Consider the following 23,383-nt stretch of genomic DNA (forward strand, 5'->3'; position numbering starts at 1 on the left):
TGTGATTCCTTGAGATAAATACCTAAAACTCCTCTTTACTGATCGGTTTAAGATTGTTCTTGAGAGGTGGTTAATAATCTAGGCTTCTCAGCTAACTAAGTATAAGTGTTATGAATATAAGTTTGCTAGCTTTATTTATTGCAAACAGATTTCCAAGTCTTGATCTATGCAAATCTAAATGGAAATTGAATAGGCTTATCTGTTAGAGGAAGATTGACATCAAAAGTCATCACTTAGGCTGAAGAAAATCTTAGGCTGTAAAGGACGCTAGCTAAGGAAATCAATTACGTAGGGTCTTTGAGGTTCAAGAGACGTAAGGAGCACGACTGCAACTGAATTGCTTGGAGGGTGAATTCAGTCTCAACTACATTCCAGTGGGAAGTCTGATAGTAGGCTAGTGTCTGTAGCGACTTAATACAATGCGATGTTCAGATCTAGACAAGGTCCCGGAGTTTTTCTGCAGTTGCAATTTTCCTTGTTAACAAAATTCTTGTGTGTGCGCTTTTTACTTTTCCGCACTTTTTTGTTGTTAAAAGTACAACACATGTTCATACTCCTATCGAACTAAAAAGTTGGTGTTGTACTTGGTACCCTCTCCTTTTCCTCGTACCTAATTGTATATCAAGGTCAACCTAGTTAGTATCCAAACTGTACATTATCCAAATTCCAACAAGAACAAGTTTTGTAGTACTTCTCAACATACGAATTCAACAAGAACAAAACTTGTCATGATCTATATAAGCTGAGCTAAAAACCATCCAGGTTGATCAATGTTACTACTTTTAATATTTGAATAACAAAAATAAACAATATAATACGGAAAAGATTTAATACAAGACCAAAAAAAATAAAAATACAAAACATTACTTATATAAATTAATACATGATTAATTTATCTACAATTTTTTTTATTATTATTGGATAAAGAGTATTATCACATTAACTAGTTTAAAATAAAACAAGGATACTTTAATAAATTACCCATTGCTATAAAAAGATATGAAATTGAATTATTAATCTTAGAGCCTCTCCAATGGAATGCGTGTGATGAAAAATTTGTTAATCCACATAGGATCCACAACCATATTTATAAAAAATCATCTCCAACCGATTGACGTGAAGGTGATGTGGTAAAAAAAGAGTTAGACATCCTCTAGGTGAACCTCTAGTTTTAGACATTCACTTAGAGGATGTATTCCCATCCTTGTCACACTGTTATTAATAAAAATCATTGAAAAATAAAAATGGAAAGGATTTTAACCAATTGTATTTTTATTTTATTTTTTTGATCAGAATTTTAACCAAGTGTATGCTTACAAATAAGTAAAAAAATAATAGAAAACTTTATGGGTTGGAGATAAAACTTTATTTTGAACGCGAAATTGGGGGATAAAAAAACTAATTGGGGGATAGAGGAAAAAGACAAAAACTGGATCCAAATATCAAATCAGGGTCACCCCTTATCTAAGTATTTTTTAAATCCTAATCTACCCCTCACTAATCAGGTTTAGTGGTTAATAATAATTAGTAAAAATCTTAAGTATTTGTTAAATGATTAGTGTGTATTTGTATTTGTATTTGGGTGAATAAGGTGAGAGTAGAAAGATGGGATTTCTTTTTGAGAGGGAACTTTTTTTGGTGAAAGTGGAGGACGATTGTGAAGAGAGAATTGCTGCTAAGAGGTTGAAAATTTAATTTTTTTCTTTGAATCCACCATTGTTGCAGCTGAAATAGCTCGGTGCCGGCATTGTATTCAACCGAAAAAACCATGCCGGCATTTGTTGGAAATTTTCATAAATGTTTGCCACTATCGAGGGGGGGGGGGTCCGGTCTCGTTACAAAATTTTCTGGTTTTGATCTTCAAAACCTTTTTTTTTTGTTTTAAACAGTCCACTTCCGGCACAGTCAGTTAATTCTCGAGCATGCCGGCATAGTATGTTGCTTGAATTTCTATGCCGACACATGATGAAAAGTATCCAGGAAACTTCACTACCGGCATTGCTAAATTTCTATCGAGCATGCCGGCACTCAGTTCCGGCATTGAATGTTAGTTACCAAGTATGCCGACACCATTTTTCGGCATGGTCTTCATCAATTCCGGCATGATATTCATCACTTCCGGCGATACGATTTTTTTTATTTCCGACATGGTCTTCATCACTACCGGCATGGTCCTCATCGCTTCCGAATGATAAAAAAAAATCGTTTTCAAGGAAGTGGGGAAATGGGGAAAATTTAAAAGGGAAGAGAATTTGAAAAGGAGTGGGGAAAATTTAGAGTTTGAAAGGGAGTGGGGAAAATTTAGAGTTTGAAAGGGAATGGGGAAAACTCTAATTTAAAAGGGAGTGGGATAAATAGGGGATATGATTTTGTTTTTTGATTTTAAGTTTTTTGATTTTATTTTGAGCAAAGGGTATTTTAGTATTTTCCTACCCAAAAATCACCCCTTAGCACACACCATGGGTTGGGGAAAGTAATCTATATCCCCCAATTAGTTTTTTTATCCCCAATTTCGCGTTCTTTATTTTTCCTAATATATAGGATTTTTTACTTAAAAAATGTCTTAAAAGTGATGGCACATGAAACATCCACATTCACTATTGAAAAAGCTCTTAGTAACTCCATCTTTGATATTTTCTTTTTAATTTCTTTCATAAAAATATGAGTTACAAAACTAATATTTCCTTTTTAATTTCTTTCATAAAAAATATGACTTGCAAAACTAAGAAGGGGAACAAACTAACAAAGGCTACCTGATAAAAAAAAAAATACATACATAATTTCTCATTGCATGGAGGAATTCGAAGAAATAATAGAAAAACGACCAAAAACATGTCCAGAAATTGGCGAAATTAAAGAGGAAATATTACAGGGGGCCTTCCCTCTAACAGATACATCTAGTGTGATATTCCGTATTGTAAAATCGCACCGATAACAAATACATAAACACATTGTGTATTTTACGTGTAGCCAATATCTTCAGGGTTGAGCAGGTCAGGTCAAGTTCCCCTGTGTCTTGTACAATTTAGAAACAACATCTCACACAAAATTTATTTGCTTGGAGCACGCCTCGGCTTTTCTCCAGCTGTCCAACGACCGATTAAAATTTTCTATCCACGCTTAGGTTCTTAATCTATATTCTTGGTATCCATGTACCAATGTCAAATGGTGTTTCCTACATGGTTGGCGTTCTTGGAAAATGGATGTCGTTGAACTTGAATTAAGGCTTCTGCTTTGACAATTTCGCCGATAATCTTCCTCGCACAGTTTTCAGGTCTTTGTAATGTTTGCTTTGTCTTTTCTTCCTTCTCCCTTTTCTACACTTCTTGCCTTTTAAACGAAGGCGACGGATCTCCGGATCAGCCCAACCTTTTCCCCATTCTGAGAAGGTGGAAAAAGATTTTTGTATTGTTGTTGAGAGTAACATGTCTGCCTCAGGGCAAACGTGGAAAGCTGCCTCGGGATCAGACTGGAGAAACTTCAGTCCCAACTCTGTAAGCTCTGGGAATTTTATGGAAGGTTGAACCTGAACAAAAGTCGGAGATTACAGGTGGCCATTATTTTTCTGTAAAGCCTCATTAAAAGGCTAAAACACGCAACAGGCCAAAGGGCATTCAATTACTTACCATGTCTTCCCCCTCTCGTATGTACCCCTTATCTTCTAATATACGAGCAAGACCTTGCCACCATAAACGATCAGTTGCTGCAAATTTTGGACACTGTCCAAATAAATATCACATCAAAACTTGTCTACTCAAATGTAAAAGTGAAGGCTTTACTGGCAAATGATAATATCTACATCCAAAATGTCTCAATTGTAAACATAAACAAGAGGGAAAACCACGAGTCAGGAACTACCTGTTCCCTTATTGTGCTGACCAATGTCCTGAAGTCCAGCTTTTCTGTGGGTCTCCCTTTACATAGTTCATCATCATAAGAGCCAACCCCATACCTCATATGCTCCTAAGTTCAATAGATCTCAATCTCAGTTAAAGATAACATGTCGCGAACATCCACTTAATAAATGCAACTCAAAAACACCTTGAAATATAAAACAGTCCTTTAATATGCAATCAAAATACAACAGCATTACATGGTAGACTAGGGATCTATTCTTATGAAAACCAAGGATTCTGGGTAAATGAGAACAAAATAGAAAATAGATAAAAAGGGGTTTCCAAGCTCATACTAAAATTGGTCTTTCATAACTGACGCTGAAGTCTGAACCACGTTTCTTTCAAGATAATTGCAGTTTGTGTCATATGACTCGCATCAATAATCAATTAACTCAACTAAAAATGCCAAACTACTTGGTGCTTATTGATTGTTTGAATTATAAAAAGAATGTGTGCATAGTGATACAGAAACTGCTGAAGAAAGACTTACACATTGAGCTGCAAGTACCCTCAAGAAAATATCTGTCTCGCTCTTCAGGTTTTGCGGTTCAGGAGGTCCAGCCACACACACATCACACCTGACAATTTTTATCAATGGTCTTCCGTTCAAAGAAACTAATATCAAGGGTTCACAAAGTAAGCAATCAATATGAAGGTTGAGCGACTTACAAAAGACACTTCTCATGACCAAAATCTTCTCCAAAGTACTGTACAAGTGTCTTAGCTCGGCACGTTGAATTACCCATACCGAACCTATGGATACATGAAATCCAAGAGATGGTATCTTTAAATGTTCACAGAACAATAAATAAACTCATCTGGTCAAGGAAAGGGAGAGGCACATGATTCTCCAGTGAAGAGCGATACAAAACCTGAAGCAATCAGATAACATTTTATATGCTTGTTTCGTCTGTTCTTCACTCCGTTTACTCGGCAGAAGTGTAGGCGTTCTTAAAAGGTTAGCATATAGAACTGCTTGACAGAAATCAGAAGTTTATAAAAGATTATGGAGAATCATGGATAGTAGGCAAGTATAAGCTATGTGCATAATGTGCGAAATAGAGTATGGAAGGTGTTCTGACTTCCTCATGCATCATATACAAACATCTAGAGAAACATCTTAGAGGAGATCCCCTCACTCCAAAAGTGATTGCTAGTTTACTTGGATAGACAGTTAGACATACTCTACCACTATAGCGCAAGCATGAAGTTGAATGTTTTAAAGAACTTACTGCAATCTGCTAATTTTCCATCCCTTCCAGCTCGACCTGCTTCCTGATAGTATGCCTCTAAACTCTGCCATCAAAGAAATGGATAATGAGGGGAAAATGTTAGATGCCTTTTATAGGAAATGATCAAATACTTACAGTAGTGCTGAGATAAATATATCAATTACTAGAGATATAGACCTGTGGCCAACCATAATGAATGATTTTCCGTACGTTTGACTTGTCTATCCCCATTCCGAAAGCAATTGTTGCAACAACAACCTGGAGAGTGGGAGATATAAGTCAGACCACCTTTCGAAGCATCAGTAAGGACAATATTATCTCCATTCTGGTGATAGTTACCATGTACAGGTTTGATTTAAAACAAAATCCACAATTACAACTAGATTATTGTATTAACTAATTTAACACCATACCTCTAAGGAGTTTTCATGGAACTCCTTGTGGACCTTTCTAAGATGCACTTTTGGAAGCTGAAACAAAGTCAGAAGATTACTTTTGAACCACATAGAAAGTGAAAACTGAATATATAATGCCTATAGAGATTGTACACAATAGCTGCATCACAAGTTCAAGAATCAGAAAATCACTAAATTTATTTGAAATGTGCAGAAGCAAAGAAGGCTCAAAATCTAGTACTATCATGTATTATTTGCTACCGTTGAATTCTATGTTTAGTTTTAGATTAATAGCTCTTTAATTTGAAATCACTGGGCCACAAAATGAACGTTAATGAAACTTAAGTGATTGAACATATAGACATTACAATCTAGACATGGGATGTGGACTGAAAATACTCCAGTAAGCACCAGGAAAAAGTAGGGCAACTTAACAGTAATCAATTTAGATTTGCACCTTTGCATTGTAAGCAGCGGCCCTTATGCCAAATGTACACAAATACTTTGCCAACGCTACAGTTTCTTTTCTAGTTGGCACATAAACAATAGTGGGGCCGCCATCGGAAGGCTCTTCCAGAAGTCGCAGTCTGTCCTGCAGGTTGATTAGAGGATCATTTGTCTCAGACGGATTCTGCATATCCATATTCTCAGATGAAATACCACCATTGAATTCACCACAAGTAACTGCAAACATGGACATATGTTTAATGCGGCACAACCTTGCACTTTCATTTTTGAAATAACTTTGAGCTCGATGAGTCTTCTAAAAGTGCCTTTTAATTTTTCAATGGACACAGATTATGTATGAGCCTACTTCTTTACTCCAGAATCTGCTATCGTATGACTTATCCAGCGTAAACATATGTATGTGAGAATCAAACATTTGCAAGTGAGTGGGAGCAGAATGTGTAGAATGAAAAAAAAATTCAGAAAATAGGTTACCATCCAAATCATCAACACTTTGTGGAACGTCTAACTCATCTTCCAGAAATTCAACTGACAGTTGCTTTTTCTTACGAGAAGCTACACCCTTCCTATAGCTTAAGCTAACTTCAGCATCATTTCCATCAGAGAACTCATCTTCAAAGTCCTCCAAATCACTTAGAGAGGTTTCTTCTGTATCAGATAAACTATCGTTTACATATCCCATAGAGCAGTCAGACTCGCCCACAGAGTCCTCGACCACATTGCTGTGTCTCCTTTTGCCAACAACTCTTTGTGTCTTATACAAATCTACCAATTCCTGAAAATCCTTCTCATAAGAACTCCCAGATGTCCTACTATGTTTTACCTGTAAATATAAAATAATAAGAAAATAGCAATACAGAGTTGGGATAATGAACAAGATTAACTTACTGAAAAGCAAAGATTTGGTCGGAAGAATGATGTGAGGACTATCTTTGTTTCTATAGACATGCACAAGGATTTAAGGATGTCATCCCGAACTCGAAACGTTGCAGTAGCATTTAATGCCATTAGTGGGATATTGGACTTCAAGAATCCCAAATTGCATGTGTTGAAGCTATCTCTCAATACAGATAATCGCCTAAAACATGAATAGAGAGACCAGACGTCAGAATAACAACCATTGCTTACCTTGGCACAAGGGACCATAACAACAGATCTAAGATACAGTTGGATTCACCCAAAAAAGGCAACTGGTGGAATTTCTAGAGTTGGAACACTAAGGTTTTTCACTAGTGAGAGGAATTTAAAATACTATGTTCAGCGGGGAAGAGTCCGAGAGACTAAATATACCGAGGTCCATGGTATGCAGTATCCTAAGTTGAACTCATCCTGATGGGTTCTTTCACCTAGCGCTGGTACCAGCATTATTTAGGATTATAATGAAGCCTATTTAACGGGAATTCTAGGTTCAGATGTGGAACTTTAAAGTATCTAGCACAATGAGGCACTAGCTCTTTTACTGGCTATTCATCTAGAAGTAAAATCGTACACTGGAATAAACAGAGAAGTGGACGAGAAAGAAAAAATTAACCTGTAGTCAGGTCGGAAGTCATGTCCCCACTTAGAGACACAGTGGGCTTCATCAATGGCAAAGAGTGCTATCCCGCGATTTTCTGCAAGCTTTTGAAGAGGTCCTATGAGTCTGTGAAAATAGAGAAGAAAGATAATCAGAAAGACTTTGTTGTGCAAACACTCCTTTTAGTACCAAATAAGTCAACGGCCAAATAATACGTTTACCTCAAAACTGTCTCTGGGCAAATATAAACAATACTATACATGCCATTCATTGCTTTCTGTTCTACACTAGTATCAGTTTGTCCTGATCCAAGAAAGCAAGCTGATATCCCGTGTTTATCTAGCTTTAAGCACTGATCGTGCATTAAACTTATCAAGGGTGATAGCACAATAACAACCTTTCCTGTCAACAATGCCGGAAGCTGGAAGCATAGCGATTTCCCTGCATATCCCAAAACATGGTTTTTACACTTGTTTGGCGAATGAACTTACAGCAAGGTGTAATAATGTTAACTCAGATGCAGACATAACACATACCAGATCCTGTTGCAGCAAGAACAAGAGAATCTTGATTAGCCAACCAAGACTCCAGCGCTTCCTTCTGGAAGTTCTTTAATGTGGAAAATCCAAAATGTTTCTGTAACACATTACTCGCTTTCACTTCCCAATCTGCTCCTATCCCTTGCCCTTGTAAATTTTCAGCAACAAATACAGTTGAATCCATTGTGGAGACCGAATTACTGTCCGTATAAGAACGACACGCTGGTTTCACTTCTTTAGACTTAGACACCAACCCCGGTTCAGAAATGGATGTACCCACCTCTCCATCAATCTTACTTCTTTTGAGTCTAGGTGGTTGGAAATGGTCCATAATACTTGATTGCTTAGCCCGACCAGAAGACAACGATGAAGTCACCACCCTCTTTCCCAGCACACGTCTGCTACTAAGTGCACAAGAAGGTTTCGAATCACCCAACGACGAACCTGTACTTACATTGCTAGGTTTTTTATGATGACTACTCGGATTAATAATGAAATCAACTGCTTTATCAAGAATTGGACCTACTGATTCTACGGCTTCAATAACTTGAGAGAACTCAAAACCCATTTCAATCAATTCAGCAATGACATGGTCAGACGATATGCTGCTCTTCTCCATGGTCTACAAATTTTATTCCCGACCCATCGCAATCGTAAAATCGATATATCAATCCCAGATAAGGAACCCTAAATTGAATTAATACATTGAAAATCAATTAATCGGGAGTAATAAATAAATAAATAGACTGTACCTTAGGTCATCGATAGTTTCCTGCACAGGTTTTATTTCAATCCAATCTATGTTAGATCCCTTCCAACTAGGGAGAGATTTGAAATTGCAAGAGATGAGGGTTTTAAACGCGCGAAATAAAAATCACATTTGAGACCCACTTTTGGTGATCTGGTGAAACTAATTTATAACGTATGTGAAGAAAACGTACATGTTCGAGTTACGGCCCTTATGCAAGTACAACCAATCCAACCACTGATCCAACCAAGCTAAATAGCCATGGCCGCTAACGGGTACCCGTTTACTAACGAGGGTATCAAATTTCATTTCATATAGAACAAAGTAATTTTCAGTTTGCCTAATATGAAAATCGGTACCCTCCTAAATAAAAAGGTACACTCCATTAGCAATATATATACAAATTATATGTCTAAGATGTTTATAATTGGGTACATTATTATATGTCCTTATTTTTGAAACCAAATAAATATATCCTCATACAATAATAAATATGTCCCTACTTTTTAATAACTTTATCCATTTAAAATTAGATTACCTTAATGCGCTCACCCATATAATATTTTTTTTATTTCAAAATGGAACAAATTTCTTCCTCTACCACTTCACCACCACCGCTAGCACCACCACCACCAACATTCAACTACCATTCCACCACCACCGTTCAACAACCACCACCTACCAACCGCCACCACTACTAGTCCGCCGCCGCCACCACTGGTTCAGATATTTTTGTATCACAACAATAGTTGATCTAAATAAAAATATAATCAATAGTAGAAGTTGATCCAATTTAGGGGATCAACAACGGTAGTTGATCCAAAAAAAAAGATAAACTGTAGAAGTTGATCCATGTAAATGGAGTGAACTTGGCGTGAATCGAACATGCATCATCTGACATGGAGTCGGTCATGCTACCGTTGCACCACAAGTTCAACATTGGAAAAAATTTAGATGATTTAAACTACAAGCATGATTATACTAATCCAAGAAAATGTTGTCAACAATAGGAGTTGATTGGATCAACAACATCAGTTGATCCCATAAAAAATTGGGTCAACAACAGGAGTTTATCCCATAATTGGGATCAACAACCATAGTTGATCCATAAAAAATTGGGTCAACAACCGTAGTTGATCCCATAAATGGGATCAACAGCAACAATTGACCCCATAAAAACATGTAAACAATAACAAATGATCATCACCTGTAATTTCACCACCGTTGTGTCTCTATGAAAAGTTCCCAAACCTAGACAAGCACCACCACCGTTCCAAAGGCAACAAAATCAAAACTCACAATTGGATCAACATGATATTGTTTGTTGATTATTTTATCTTAATCAAACCAACAACTCCTTGGCTTTCCTACGGAACACTACATACAACATACTAATCCATGATTGATTCCCACACACATGGTTACAACCAATATAAAAACCAACAAATTAGCTTCATATAGTTATGAAATATAAATTAACCTTAAGTAAACATCTTAGATCGAACCTATTATCTATAAAATAAGATTAATTAACAAAATTAAATAAACAAATCATTTAATACCAAATAAAACATTTCTCAAATCGTGATGATGATGACAATGGATTTTCCAGTATAAATCCTCCTCCACCACCACTGATATCACCAATAAAAACACCTTATTATGATTTCTCTAGAAATCTATTATTGCAAAGAGTGTAAGTACTTCATCTTTAAGTTGTCAATCGATTTCGAGATGTAATTTCGGAATAGAATTTTCATATTTCATCACGATGACGCGATTCGTTTTGATAATCTTCTTTCAATTTTTAGATCTGGTTTAACACGAGCATAGTTGTTTGTATGGTAAAAATACTTCTACCTCAAACACGAATTTGATGGTGAATTGATGTTCGAACTGCTGCCTTTTTCTCCAATTGAACAGTGTTATGGGGAGTGGGGGTGGGGGGTGGTACCTGCAGAAAACCCTCCGATGTTTATGTTAGGTTTGAGTTTTTCACAGGAGTTTTAATGGTGAAGATTGCATACATACTAGGGTTGTGAAACCTTGTATTTGTATGTTGTCAACTAGGGCCTTACTCTAATTTCGATATAAGTATAAATCGTATTAAATCCCCTGCATGCCTCCCTGCATGACTGCGTGGTTCTGGCATTGATATTCCCTGCATGACTCCTAGAATATTCCAGAAACTTCCATTAGGGTTATGGAATAAGCTAAGCAAGACGGTGCAAAAGGTTGGCCCAAACAAATGAGTGTGAAATGCCAAGCCCAAGTAGTTTACAAAAGCCCACAATGGGGTGTATAAATACGCAAGACTTATATCATAGGGATGAAATATCAGTGAGCCAACAACTCAACTCGGCTGGAACTCAGTGAGCTGACTTGGTTGAACAAGGTGGGTGTAAATATCCTCTAGTATAAATGTGAAGGGTGTAAATAACCTAGTAATAAGTTAATCGAGTAAGCCGCAAAACACAGGATAACCACCACAGTCGCCTGCCAGACCTCGGCGCCGAACATGCCCGCCGGACTTTGTTGCCAGCGTTTGGAATATGCCAATGGAATATTCCGTATTGATGACGTGGCAGTCACTGGTTGGTCTTTTATGCTGATGTGGCGTTCATGTGGTGACGTGTCAAGCTGACATGGAAGTCATTTGGTGGTCTTTTATGCTGACATGCAGTCACTGGTTGGTCTTTTATGCTGACGTGGCTTTCATGTGGGGACGTGTCAAGTTGTCGGGGAAGTCCAGTGCTGACGTGGAAGTTACTGTTCGGTTGCGAATGCTGACGTGCCATCCTGACGTGGCACTCAATGCTGACGTGGAAGTTCGGTGCTGACGTGGTAGTTATTTGTCGGCCATTGGTGATGTCGTGGCACTCAGTGCTGACATGGCATGTTGACGTGTCTCTTCAGTGTTGACGTGGCAGACGTTAATTGGACTTTATTGTTGACATGGCACGCTGAGTGACATCTGACGTGGCAGTGGTGATGGGCTCCTTACTTGCTTGATTTGAACCTATGTGCTTGAGTTTTAATGTAAGGTGTTTGTGAGGCCTAATTAGCCATACTTGGTGCATAGAGGAAGAATGCTTAGGCCCAATGAACCATACTTAGCTAAAAAGAAGAGCATTTTAGGCCTAAGTAAGTCCATTTTTTGGTGTAAATGTATTAGGGTACAAACATCGCCCCCTCTTAATCCATAACTTGTTATGGGTTAAGAAGTTCGGGTTCCCCAATTCTACTGGCAACTGAATTTGTATCATTCTGGAGTGTTGCATAACTCGCCCCCAAGCGCGTTGTTCGGAGTGTTATGCAACTCGCCCCTAGGAATGTAATCATTGCGCTGGAGTGTTATATATCCCGCCTCCAAATGGCTGAGGTGATATATAACTCGCCCCCAGTATGTAGTGGTGTCATGCTGCTCAATGCACACGCAAGGGTGCACTTCCCTGCTGTATTTTGCTCGCGCATGGAATGAGAAGTTGAGTTTTTCTGCTATCTTGAATTCGCGCAGGGGGCCAATCCTACTATTCAAGATGCGCACAAAGTTGAGATGTGTACATTTTCACATTTGCTGAAGTCCCACACGATGGGGATACACTTGGAATAGGGTAAAAATGCTCAACATGTTCATTCACCCTATCTGCGAAGTGTCGGATATGCTGCTGACAGTAGACTTGAGATGTAATGTTTTTAGGACCGACCGCGGATTCGAACGTCCGCAGTAGTTTATAATTAAACACGAACAATTTTGATAGAGTGTGGAATACCAAAACAATGTTGAATTAAATTTCTGAATTGAAATAACAAGATAAATACCTACTGCCCGACAACAGCTGCCTCGTTAAAACCTTTGCGTGGAAAACCAGTGGGATAAAACCATCATAAAGGAAAAAGAGTGCAGCACATCAGTATTTGACACTACTCCTATGCGAATTTAGCTAATGATACAACTTCTTCAAGTGGAACGAATTCCATGGCTTCTATGGTTTTAAATCTTGAGTACCATTGAGGTTCCTTAGGTAGTATGAGCCACGAGACGCTGGCCTATCCACTATATATGGACCTTCCCAGTTTCCTCTGGGCTTTCCACAGTTCGGTTCCATTGTGGCTGCTCGGGTTTTCTTCAAGATATATTCCCCTGGTTTGAATGACTGTTCTCTGACTTTATGATCATAGCTCAGCTTGATTGCCTGCTGGTATCAGACCAACTGCTGTAAAGGTTGTTTCTCTTTGTTCTTCCAGCAACTCCTTATCCAAAGCCAGTATGCTATCATTTTTCCCAGATTTGACAGAACGAGTTTTGGTAGTCTTGAGATGTACCTCGGTGGGTATGACTGCCTCTGTGCCATAAGCCAGCGTGAATGGGGAAAATCCAGTGGATCTTTTTGGGGTCGTTCGATAGGACCATAAGACTCCAGGAAACTCTTCTGTCCATTTTCCCTTCGCTTTCTCTAGCCTTTTCTTGAGATTGTCCATAATAACGTGATTGGTTGCTTCCGCCTGCCTGTTGCTCTGAGCATAATAAGGAGATGAGAAATTGTGGCGAATATTCAGGTTCATGCAGAATTATTTGATCACCCCAAAATCGAATTGCTTCCCATTGTTTGATATTAACTCGCTTGGGATTCCAAATCTTCAGATGATATTCTCCCATATGAACCTTTTCACATCATATCCGGTAACATGTACCAATGCCACTGCTTCGACCCATTTGGTGAAATAATCAGTGGCGGCTAGTACGAATTTAATGCCTCCAGGAGATTTGGGAAGTGGTCCGACGATATCTAGTCCCTTCATAGAGAATGACCAGGGACTAAAAATTGGATGCAATCGTTGGCGGGCCTTTTAGGAATTGGAGCGTGCTCTTGGCATGGCATGCATTTTTGTGCGTATTCTTTAGCATCTTTCTGCATGTATGGACAGAAGTATCCCTGGGCAAGTATCCTGTGCGCGAGACTGCGTCCTCCAGAATGGTTGCCACATATTCCTTCATGAGCCTCTGACAATATTTGTTATCCTTCTTCGGCTGATATGCACCGCAAAAATGGATCCAAAGCTACAGGTTTGCTGTACAGCTGTCCCTCGATCATTGAATATCTCCAAGCATTCTTCTTCACTTTTGAAGCGATATGCTCATCTTCTGGGAGTTCACTGGTTGTCAAAATAGTGAACATAAGGTTGACGCCAGTCTGAAGTGTTTTCAGCAGGACTGCTTGAATCATCTGTCACTGGACTGTCAACATCCATATTGCTGTCAACGTTCTCGGTATCTCCCTGTACTGATGTAATTTCCCCCTCGCCCCCACTAGCGTGTTGGAGAGCCAGAACAAAGTGGCTGTCGGAGATGCTAGGTAATTCTTGGAAATCCACTACAACGAAACGGGTGGTATCAGTATCGACTGCGGAAGATAGATATGCTAAAGCATGTGCGTGCCTGTTTTCCAACCGTGGTCGCTGCCCAATAGAGAACTGGTCGAATTCATTTTCCAGCTCTCTCATATGATCCAAATATAAGTCCATCCTCTCTTCCTTGGCTCTGTAGGTTCCCAGAAACTGGTTAAATACTAGCATATAATCAGTTACCAGCTTCACGTTCTTCGCGTCTAACTGTTTGGCAGCCTTTAAACCGATAATTGTTGCTTCATATTCAGCTTCATCGTTTGAAGATCGAAAGCCCAATATGGTCGCTTTCTCGATCATCGAACCTTCGGGAGTAAGGATGACACATCCAACTCCAGCTCCACCAATGTTTGATGACCCATCAGTGAACACAGTCCATAGCGGCTCAGGAGTATCAACCTCCATTGCGGACTCGACCCCAGTCTAATCAGTGGATGACTCTATGGGTTTGAACAACTCCTTTTCTTCTCCGAAAACCGTTTCTATGTCGTCCATAGGAAAATCTGCTAGTAGTGCAGCCAGGGAGTGTCCCTTCTATGCAGCTATGGTTTCGTACTTAATTTTATACGCCCCAGAAAATCTGACCATATGGCTAGTCGGCTGGAATCATCAACACGTTCCAGGATTCTCTTCAGCGGGTATTCTGATTAGACAACGATCTGCCTCCCTTGGAAATAAGGTTTGAGACGAAGAGATGCATGCAACAGTGCAAGTGCTATCTTCTCAATTTACTTGTATCGTGTTTCCGCCCCTGTCAAAGATTTACTGACGAAATAAACAGGTTTTTCATGTGGATCCGTAACAAACAACACTGCACTTACATCGTTCTCCGTTGCAGCCATATAAACTCCGATAGGTTGTCCAGTTTTTGGACTCACCAAAACTGGGGGAGTTGACAAATACTGTTTGATCTCATTGAAAGCTTTTTCGCACTCATCCGTCCAACCAAAATTCACCGCTTTCTTCAAAACATCAAAGAATGGTTTAAATCGATCCGACGAGCGTGAAGTGAAACGATTTAAAGATGCTAATCGTCCCGCTGACTTCTGGACCTCCTTCTTCGTTCTTGGGGATGACATCTCTCTGATGGCTCTGATTTGCTCCGGATTCGCCTCGATCCCTCTGTGCATCATCAAGTATCCAAGGAACTTTCCCGAGGATAGCCCGAATGAATATTTTGCTGGATTGAGCTTCATACGATGTTGACTCAAGATATCAAATGTCTTGTGCAGATCAAGAAAATGCGACTCTTTTTGCTCAGATTTCACTACCATATCGTCAATACATACTTCCATCGTCTTCCCAATCAGATCCTTGAACATATGGTCTACCAAATGCTGATAGGTCTCCCCTGCATTCTTTTAGCCCGAATAACATTACAGTATAGCAGTAAACTCTTCTGTCAGTCACAAACGCAGTATGCCTTTGATCATCCTCGAACAAAGGTATTTGGTTATACCCCGAAAAACCGTCCATGAATGACAGTCTCACGTACCCTGAGGTTGCATCCACCAAATATCTTATCCGCGGTAGCGGGTACGGATCATTAGGACATGCTTTATTCAAATCAGTAAAATCGATACAGACACGAATTTTACCATTCTTCTTTGGAACGGGTACGACATTAGACAGCCAGCGAGGATACTGCACTGGTCGAATAAAGCCTGCTTCCAACAGCTTTTCAACTTCTGCAGTAACTCCATCTTTTTTTGCTTTGCGCCATATTCCTGATTTTCTGACGAACTGGATGGAACTTCTCATTGATATTTAGCCTGCGGCATGCTACATTCGGATCTATCCCAGGCATCTGAGCAAAACTCCATGCAAAAACGTCGGCGTTTGCCCTTAGCAATGTAATCAAACCATCACGTTCGTGTGCAGGAAGATCCGCCCGTACAAACGTTATTTTGTGCTTCTCATCTCCAATCTGGACCTCGATCAGTTTCTCAACTGTTGGGGGTTCAGCTGCGTCCTCTCCCATATATGATTCTGGAGGGAGAGGATTCTGTAATTGTTATTTCTGCTCGACTTGCATGATTTGGTTCCCGCTAACTTCTGACTTCTTGTACTCATCCATGACACTCTCGTGACACTTGTGGGCGTCCATCTAGTCGCTTCTAGCTTTCACGACTCCTTCGGGGGTAATAAACTTCATACATTAATGATATGAGGATATGACTACATCGATCTCATGCAGCCAGTCTCGTCCTACAATCACATTGTAGGGAGATCGACAATCAAGTAACAAGAAATTGCCTAAAACGGACTTGTCAGCCACTGTTATAGGTATCTTAACTTTTCCAATCGCCTTTGTAACTTCGCCACTAAAACCGATAATTGGATTTTCATCCTCTTCGACCAAGTCATGTGGGAGATTCATAGAGGAATAGGCTCCTGAAAACAGCACGCTCACTGAGCTTCCTGTATCCACTAGAATCTGGTGTACACGAAACATTCCAATCCAAGCAGTTATAACGATAACATCATTGTAGAGAGAATATACACCTATCATGTCTGCTTCAGAGAACTCGATCTTTGTGAATTCAAGCTCCCGAATTTCTGCTCCATTTCCACTGACAAAATCGATATGATTTGTCAAGTACCATTCTTTTAACTGTCTGAGCTTTCTCCTGGTCTCATCTTCCGATGCCCGCCTGGTCATTGAATGGATCCTAGCGTGACTGACATTAATCACATGTGTGTTAATCACATGTGTTGTGCCAAACTGTCCAGGACCTTTCCCAAAATCCTTTTTCACGTACTCTTGTAGCTTTCCAGCGTCTATCATTCGCTGAACCTCTGTTTATGGGTGAAAACTATCTGCCGGTTTTGGTAATTTGGGGTGTGTGAATGAGAAATGAATCTAAACCCTAAACAAATACACTGCACGGGAGTGCTTGTGATTCGAGAAATCAATCTGTATAATTCTGGCCTAACCAATAAATGGTCGTTCCAGACTTGCTTCGGTCACAAAGTGAAGGAGATGGGGTTGATCTTAGGGAGGGAAGCGAAGAAGGTGTTGAGATTGTGAAGGTGTTGGCTGTGTATGACTTGTATCAGAAAGCTGAACTGGCTTGCAGAATGTAAGCTATCAGTTCTGGTGTTTGGATATGATTGTATCAACACTTGGTTTCTGTTATCTTGTTCTGTCTTGGAAATAGGGAGGAGAACCTATTTATACAAGTCATTGAGCCTAACCACGTCTCTCATGGGAAGTGGAGTGATGGAGTAGTGGAGTTGTGTTTTAGTATCACACGATCAGTCTTGCCCACTTTTCCCATCATCTCTAACCGTCCATGACTTCCTGACACGTTATTGTGATGGCGCGTTGTGCGCTGCATGCTGTAAACCGCCAGACCAATACCCCAGTATGTATCCCCCAATTTGTGACATGTTTGATGTCTCGAGTGTGTGGATCGTGGGACCCATAAAAAAGTAGCACGTGATGCTAGATTAAATAACTAAGTTATTTAGGAAGTCGATATTTATGAAATATCGTGTGCATTCTATGCATGTAACGCATCGAATATATTCAGCGTTTATGAAGCATCGTTGTTTTAAGGCTTAACGGAGTAAGTCGCGGATTAAGCATAACATCACGTCCAACCATCTTCGAGTGATCGTTTGGAGGCTATATAGGTAAGCCCTGACTTGGCCGATCACTCTGTGTGGAAGAGTGGTGGACGATGATTGTGGTGATACCTCACGGGTCGCCTAACTCCTGTCTTAGACTGTCCGTCCAGGATGGTGAAGTTGGACGGACGAGATGGATTGCGACCCATATCTGCGTCCGTCAGATTAGGGTTTAGGAGGTGCTCGAACACCAACCTTTAGCTTGGTCGAATCCAGGAATGGGACACGTTTTTGGCAGGGCCGATTGGGCATGCGTGTAGACGGCATGCTGGTGTAGGTGTTTGTACCTCACTGTCCCATGGAGATGCGATCTAAGCCACTCAATTTTCCTGGCAAAGAGGAGCGGCTGAGATTGATTTGCGACAGAAATCCCATGCCGCAAAAGAATTGAAGACCGCACGTTGTGCCTAGTTTGGGCGCACGAATCGAGACGACCAACCATAGTTGGTCTTAACCGATTAGTCATGTATGTAAGCGGCCCCACGGTGATTGTGTTGACATGCTCCGGGCCCTTTGAATCTACATCTACACCCTTCATTTATGCCTGCGAAGATGGATGGTTGAGACTGATTTGCGACACATGTGATGTTCCGCAAACCCTAATTAGGGTCTCACATCCACGCTGCTTTGGCTGGACGAATTGGAAAGCCACGCTTCTCTTTGGGGAGGCCGACCATGTGGGGCCCACGTTGGGCCGGTGGTGAACACGCCAATACCTTCCTGGTGGCTATAGGTCCGATCTTAGCCATCCAATCATGCCGGTGAAGTTGGATGGTCGTGATCAATTTGGGACCTTTAGTGGAATTTCCTGCGACCCTTTAAGCTTTCACGTCGGCCCAACTTCAGGAAACCGTACATGGTTCTGTGGCTAGGTCAGGGGAGGATCGATTATGCAGGCGTGAAGGGGGCCTCCGGTGGAATTTCCTGCGACCCTTTAAGCTTTCACGTCGGCCCAACAACAGATCATCATCTTCGTATCACCTAGGATCTTCTGTTAAACGCGCACGCCCATTTGAGGTTCAAGATGAACATCTTTGGGATGACTCTCCTGTTCGTGCTCGCCGGAAGGCCGTACCAGTTCGTTCTCCCCCCTTTTTGCAGAGACGCCCATGTGTGACAGTGGTCGATGATGATGATTTGACCAGTCCTCTTCCTTCAAATTCAAACACAACCACCCCTGCTGATCTCGATGATGCAGATTTAGGTATCTCGTCTTACGAATATCCCAACGCAGGTCTTCCATTCGATATTCACATGAAATGTCTGTCTTCCAGCTATCGAACCATCGGCGGATTCTTGGTGCGGAAGGAGTTTGTGACTTTATACACAAAAGTATGGAAGAGGTATGTCCATATTGCAACCAGGAATGTAGTTCAACACTGTGCATCTGCTTTGGTTACTACGGTAAACTGTTTTCTTCCCCTGATTGCCGAGATGGAAGGTATCTCCATCCGTAACGTTGCCGAATCAAAATTTGAAGAGTGGGAGATCATGGTGTCCACCTGTGAATCGATGGGATTCAATGTGGGTTGGCTACGGAAGCGTATTGACATTATGAAGGTTGATCGATTCCGCATCCTTGCGAACGTAGTTCCTGCTGCGAAGGCTATCTTGGAAGAAGAAAAGGATCTGTCCGCTGAATCGGAGAAGGTGGAGCAGGAAGTACAGAACTTGAATAATAGGACATAGATATATCAATCTAGGTTGAAGATGATGCTCTCAAGGAACTATAACCTGCTGGATGGCCTCTTCTAAGCCGCATTCATCTGTATTCTCTTATTGTTAATGACGTTCATGTCAAGAAGATTTCTGAACATCTTTGTGGAATAAATTGCATTGGTTTTTGATTGGTGAAAATGGGTTTTTTCATTAATGCAAAATTGATAATTCGAACGTGTAATGAAAATAAGTGCCTGTATTGTTGTGTCATGAGACAGAAACGGACAATGATCAAGCATGATATGCCTTGAGCCATTTTCCATTGATGAATACTTCTAACTTTCCCCCGTCCACCTTGATGATCTTGTAGTAGCCGATATTGTAAGCCTTAGTGATTGTATAAGGACCTTCCCATTTCAGTGAGAATTTTAGTGCAGACATGTCTTGATGGATGTGCTTGGACGTCTTCAAGACCAAATCTCCCACTTTGAAAACACGTGGTTTCACAGTTTTGTTATACGCCCTGGAAATTCTATTCCTTTACACCTGAATGTGTTCCTCTGCTTTTCTTCTTCTGAAATCCAGAGTGTCTAACTCAGCTACTCTGGAGTTAGATGCTTCAGCCTCGTTCCAGTGGACCCCGGTTGCTGCTGCAATCCTGGCTGATGGGATTTTGATCTCTACTGGGAGAATTGCGTCCGCACCGTAAACAAGTGAGTATGGAGAAACTCCAATGGAGCTTCTGGGTGACGTCCGGTCTGCCCATAGCACCATTGGTAACTGGTCATGCCATTCTCTAGGATTGTCATATACTGTTCGACTGATAATCCGGATCAACGTCTTGTTGGTACTCTCATCTTGTCCGTTTCCTTGAGGGTAGTAGACAGTGGAGAAGACCTGCTTAATTCCATATTCGTCAAGTAACTCTCGTACCTGTTTGTTGACGAAGGGAGTGCCATTATCAGTGATAATATGCTTAGGCACACCAAAACGGAAAATGATATACTCTTTAATGAAAGCCGCAATTGTTGCTCATGTAGTTCCTCGCAGAGGAATGGCCTCCACCCATTTAGTGAAATATTCTGTTGCGGTTATGATATATTCGTGATGCTTCGATGATGGCGGATTGATTTTTCCGATAATGTCCAGTCCCAAACTGTAAAATGGCCATGGACTGCCAATAGTATTTCTCGTGTATCTGGAGAAACAGTTTCCTCTTCCCTTTATGTTCCCATTCGTGCGTTTCCTTCAGCATAACCGAATTTTTTTTCCCAGCCAGGCACCTCAATAGATCACCTCCGAAGCTCTTGCGGTATAAGATCCCTTCATTAAATATGAACCGCTTGGCCTTTTTCTTTATCTTGACAGCATCCTTTTGACTAGCAGGAGTTGCCCCGTCGCGGAGATAGCTAATGTACGCCTCTCTCCAGTCCCCAGTGTGGTCCATACTAAAAACCTCCAATTGGTGTGGTGGTGCTTGACAATTTGAGCAGGACTTCTGAAGCAGTCGGGATTGAGCCTCCATCTCTGGCCAGTAATAGCCCAGGTGTTGAAGTCGTCGGTAAAGTGTTACCACCAGTGATTGTCCACAAATTTCATTCTGAACGCGGTTAAGCTGTAGTTGTGCTTCATCATCCCCAAGACATCTCGATAGGGAACCATCCGGGTTTCGATGATATAACATACCATGAAGCATGAAGAAGTTCTGCAGGGTTTTGAGACTGACCTTTCCTTGGGAAAATGAGCTGCTGAGCTCCTGAATGATCGGATTTTTCCAATCGCAAATCTTGGTGTCTTTGTATTGTGACAGCCATGTTGATTTTATGGTTCTCCTCTTTACTGTCAGGGTTTCTTCCAAACCTTCGAACTTCAATTTGGACGCCAGCGTGGCTAGACAATTGGCGTGTTTGTTGTTGCTGCGACCAACATGGATTATGGTTGCATCGGCAAAGTAGTTTAGTAACCTTTGTGCTTCTGACCGGTATGGATCTAGTGTTACTTCCTTCAGTGGGTATAATCCATTCATCTGGTTCACCAGTAACTTGGAGTCACCTCTTATCTTCAGACGTGTGACTCCTGCTTGCTTGGCTATTGACAGCCCTATGAGGAAGGCTTCATACTCCGCTGAGTTGTTGGTGCATTGGAAGTCCAGCTTGAAGGAGTGTGAGAATACTTCCCCAATTGGGGATAATAAGACCACGCCCGCTCCTCCGATATTATTGCTAGGGGTGGCGGAGTCGTCAAAATACAACATCCACACTTCTTCCTCGACAACAGAGATATCTGGAAATTCTCCAGGAAGATCCTCGTGTAGCCCCGTAGTGCCTTCTCCAGGGAATGCTGCTAGTAAGTCTGCGACTGCTTGCCCCTTGATACCTCTAGGAGATGCACATGTTATGTCCAGCTCCGACATTTGGAGAAGCCACTTGGCTGTCCTTCCCGTCAGGACTGGTTTTGAAATTAAAAACTTTGCAGGATTAGATTTAGATACGAGTACCACCCTGTTGGATAGTAGGTAATGCATAAACTTCTGAATGGAATGTATTAGAGCTAAACATGCTTTCTTCGCCTTGGGATATCTGAGTTCAGCATCTCTTAATATTCAGCTGAAGTAGTATATGGCATGTTCGATTCCCTCGTCGTCCTCTTGAATGAGCAAAGCCCCGACGGTAGTATCACTAAAGGAGGTGTAGAGACACAACGGCTTCCCTTGGACGGGAGACTTCATGATGGCTGGAGATGGCAGTGTTCGTTGAATCTTTTGAAACGCTTCCTGTTGGGTTGCGGTCCAGACGAAGCTGGCTCCTTTCTTCAGCAAGGGGGTGAATGAGGCAATAAGTTGGGCCAGGCCAGGTATAAAACGTCGAATGTAGTTCACCTTGCCCATGAAGCTTTGGAGTTCCTTCACAGTTCGTGGAGGCGGCATCGTGAGAATGGTTTGAGTCTTGGACGGGTCATCCTTGATCCCTTCTGCAGTTACTTGGAATCCTAGAAATTTGCCTGAAGAGACACCGAAAGCGCATTTCAAAGGGTTCATCTTCAATTTGTATTCTCGACACCTCTCGAACACTTGTCGTAAGACTCCGGTGTGGTCTGCTCGAGCTCTTGACTTAACCACAATATCATCTACATAGTCTTCTACTTGTTTATGCATCATGTCGTGGAAAATTGTCGTCATAGCACGTTGATATGTTGCACCGGCGTTCTTTAAACCGAATGGCATAACGGTATAGTAGAAATTTCTAAGGGGGGTTCGAAAGGCTGTCTTACTTGCATCGTGTTCATACATCCTTATCTGATTGTAGCCGCTGTAATCATCCATGAAGGAGAACATGCCGTGTCCACTAGTGGCGTCCACTAACATGTCGATGTTGGGTAGAGGAAAACCTTCCTTGGGGAAGTACTTGTTCAAGTCTCTGAAATCTACGCAACACCGGATCTGTCCGTTTTTCTTCTTTACTGGAACCACGTTAGCTAACCAGGTCGGATGATGAATAGGTTTGATGAAGCCGACAGCTAGCAACTTCTGAATTTCGTTTTTGATTTGCTCTTCCACTTCGTGTCTGAATTTCCTCGGAGACTGTTTGATCGGCTTGGATCCAGGTATGACATGTAGATGATGGGTGACCAATTTTTCATCCAGACTAGGCATTTCCTCATATGTCCAGACGAATACATCTTGATACTCCTTGAGAAGTTGGACAAGACTCGCGCGTTTGTCTGTGGACAAAGTCGGACTGATAGACGCAGTCCTGGGAGATTCTTCATTCCAGATGTTAACAGTCTCGAGCTCGTCAGTTGTGGAGTTGCTGCCATCTTGTAGTTGTCGCGGAGCGTCCAATACCTCCTCTTGTGGCCCGTCGTTCTTGAAGCATTCATCTAGGCGGAGAG

At 41.1% G+C, this 23,383-nt stretch overlaps 2 protein-coding genes across 6 annotated transcripts; both read right to left on the reverse strand.

Annotated features, from left to right (window-relative positions):
* Positions 1–2,843: 2,843 nt before the first annotated feature.
* LOC113357530 (ATP-dependent DNA helicase Q-like SIM) lies at positions 2,844–8,925 on the reverse strand. Of its 5 annotated transcripts, none has more exons than XM_026600956.1 (16): positions 8,799–8,925; positions 8,044–8,668; positions 7,729–7,948; positions 7,523–7,633; positions 6,880–7,069; positions 6,466–6,814; positions 5,981–6,207; positions 5,542–5,598; positions 5,306–5,386; positions 5,129–5,192; positions 4,769–4,871; positions 4,566–4,649; positions 4,387–4,474; positions 3,859–3,963; positions 3,627–3,719; positions 2,844–3,526 (listed from the first exon to the last, which is right to left on the reverse strand). In XM_026600956.1, the coding sequence occupies exons 2-16, from the start codon at positions 8,663–8,665 to the stop codon at positions 3,221–3,223; spliced, it is 2,700 nt and encodes an 899-aa protein (XP_026456741.1). In that variant the 5' UTR covers positions 8,666–8,668; positions 8,799–8,925; the 3' UTR covers positions 2,844–3,220. The 5 variants fall into 5 exon arrangements, with proteins under 5 accessions (XP_026456741.1, XP_026456744.1, XP_026456743.1 ...); XM_026600959.1 differs by lacking the exon at positions 8,799–8,925 and having other exon boundaries at positions 8,044–8,490; positions 8,573–8,646; XM_026600958.1 differs by having other exon boundaries at positions 3,859–3,960; positions 8,044–8,911.
* A 7,433-nt stretch (positions 8,926–16,358) lies between these two features.
* LOC113360038 lies at positions 16,359–16,988 on the reverse strand. Its single transcript, XM_026603590.1, has one exon. It carries the CDS (start codon positions 16,986–16,988, stop codon positions 16,359–16,361), a length of 630 nt encoding a protein of 209 aa, XP_026459375.1.
* Between the last annotated feature and the right edge of the window lie 6,395 nt (positions 16,989–23,383).

This window comes from Papaver somniferum, chromosome 3, assembly GCF_003573695.1.
Source record: "Papaver somniferum cultivar HN1 chromosome 3, ASM357369v1, whole genome shotgun sequence".
Lineage (NCBI taxonomy): Eukaryota > Viridiplantae > Streptophyta > Magnoliopsida > Ranunculales > Papaveraceae > Papaver > Papaver somniferum.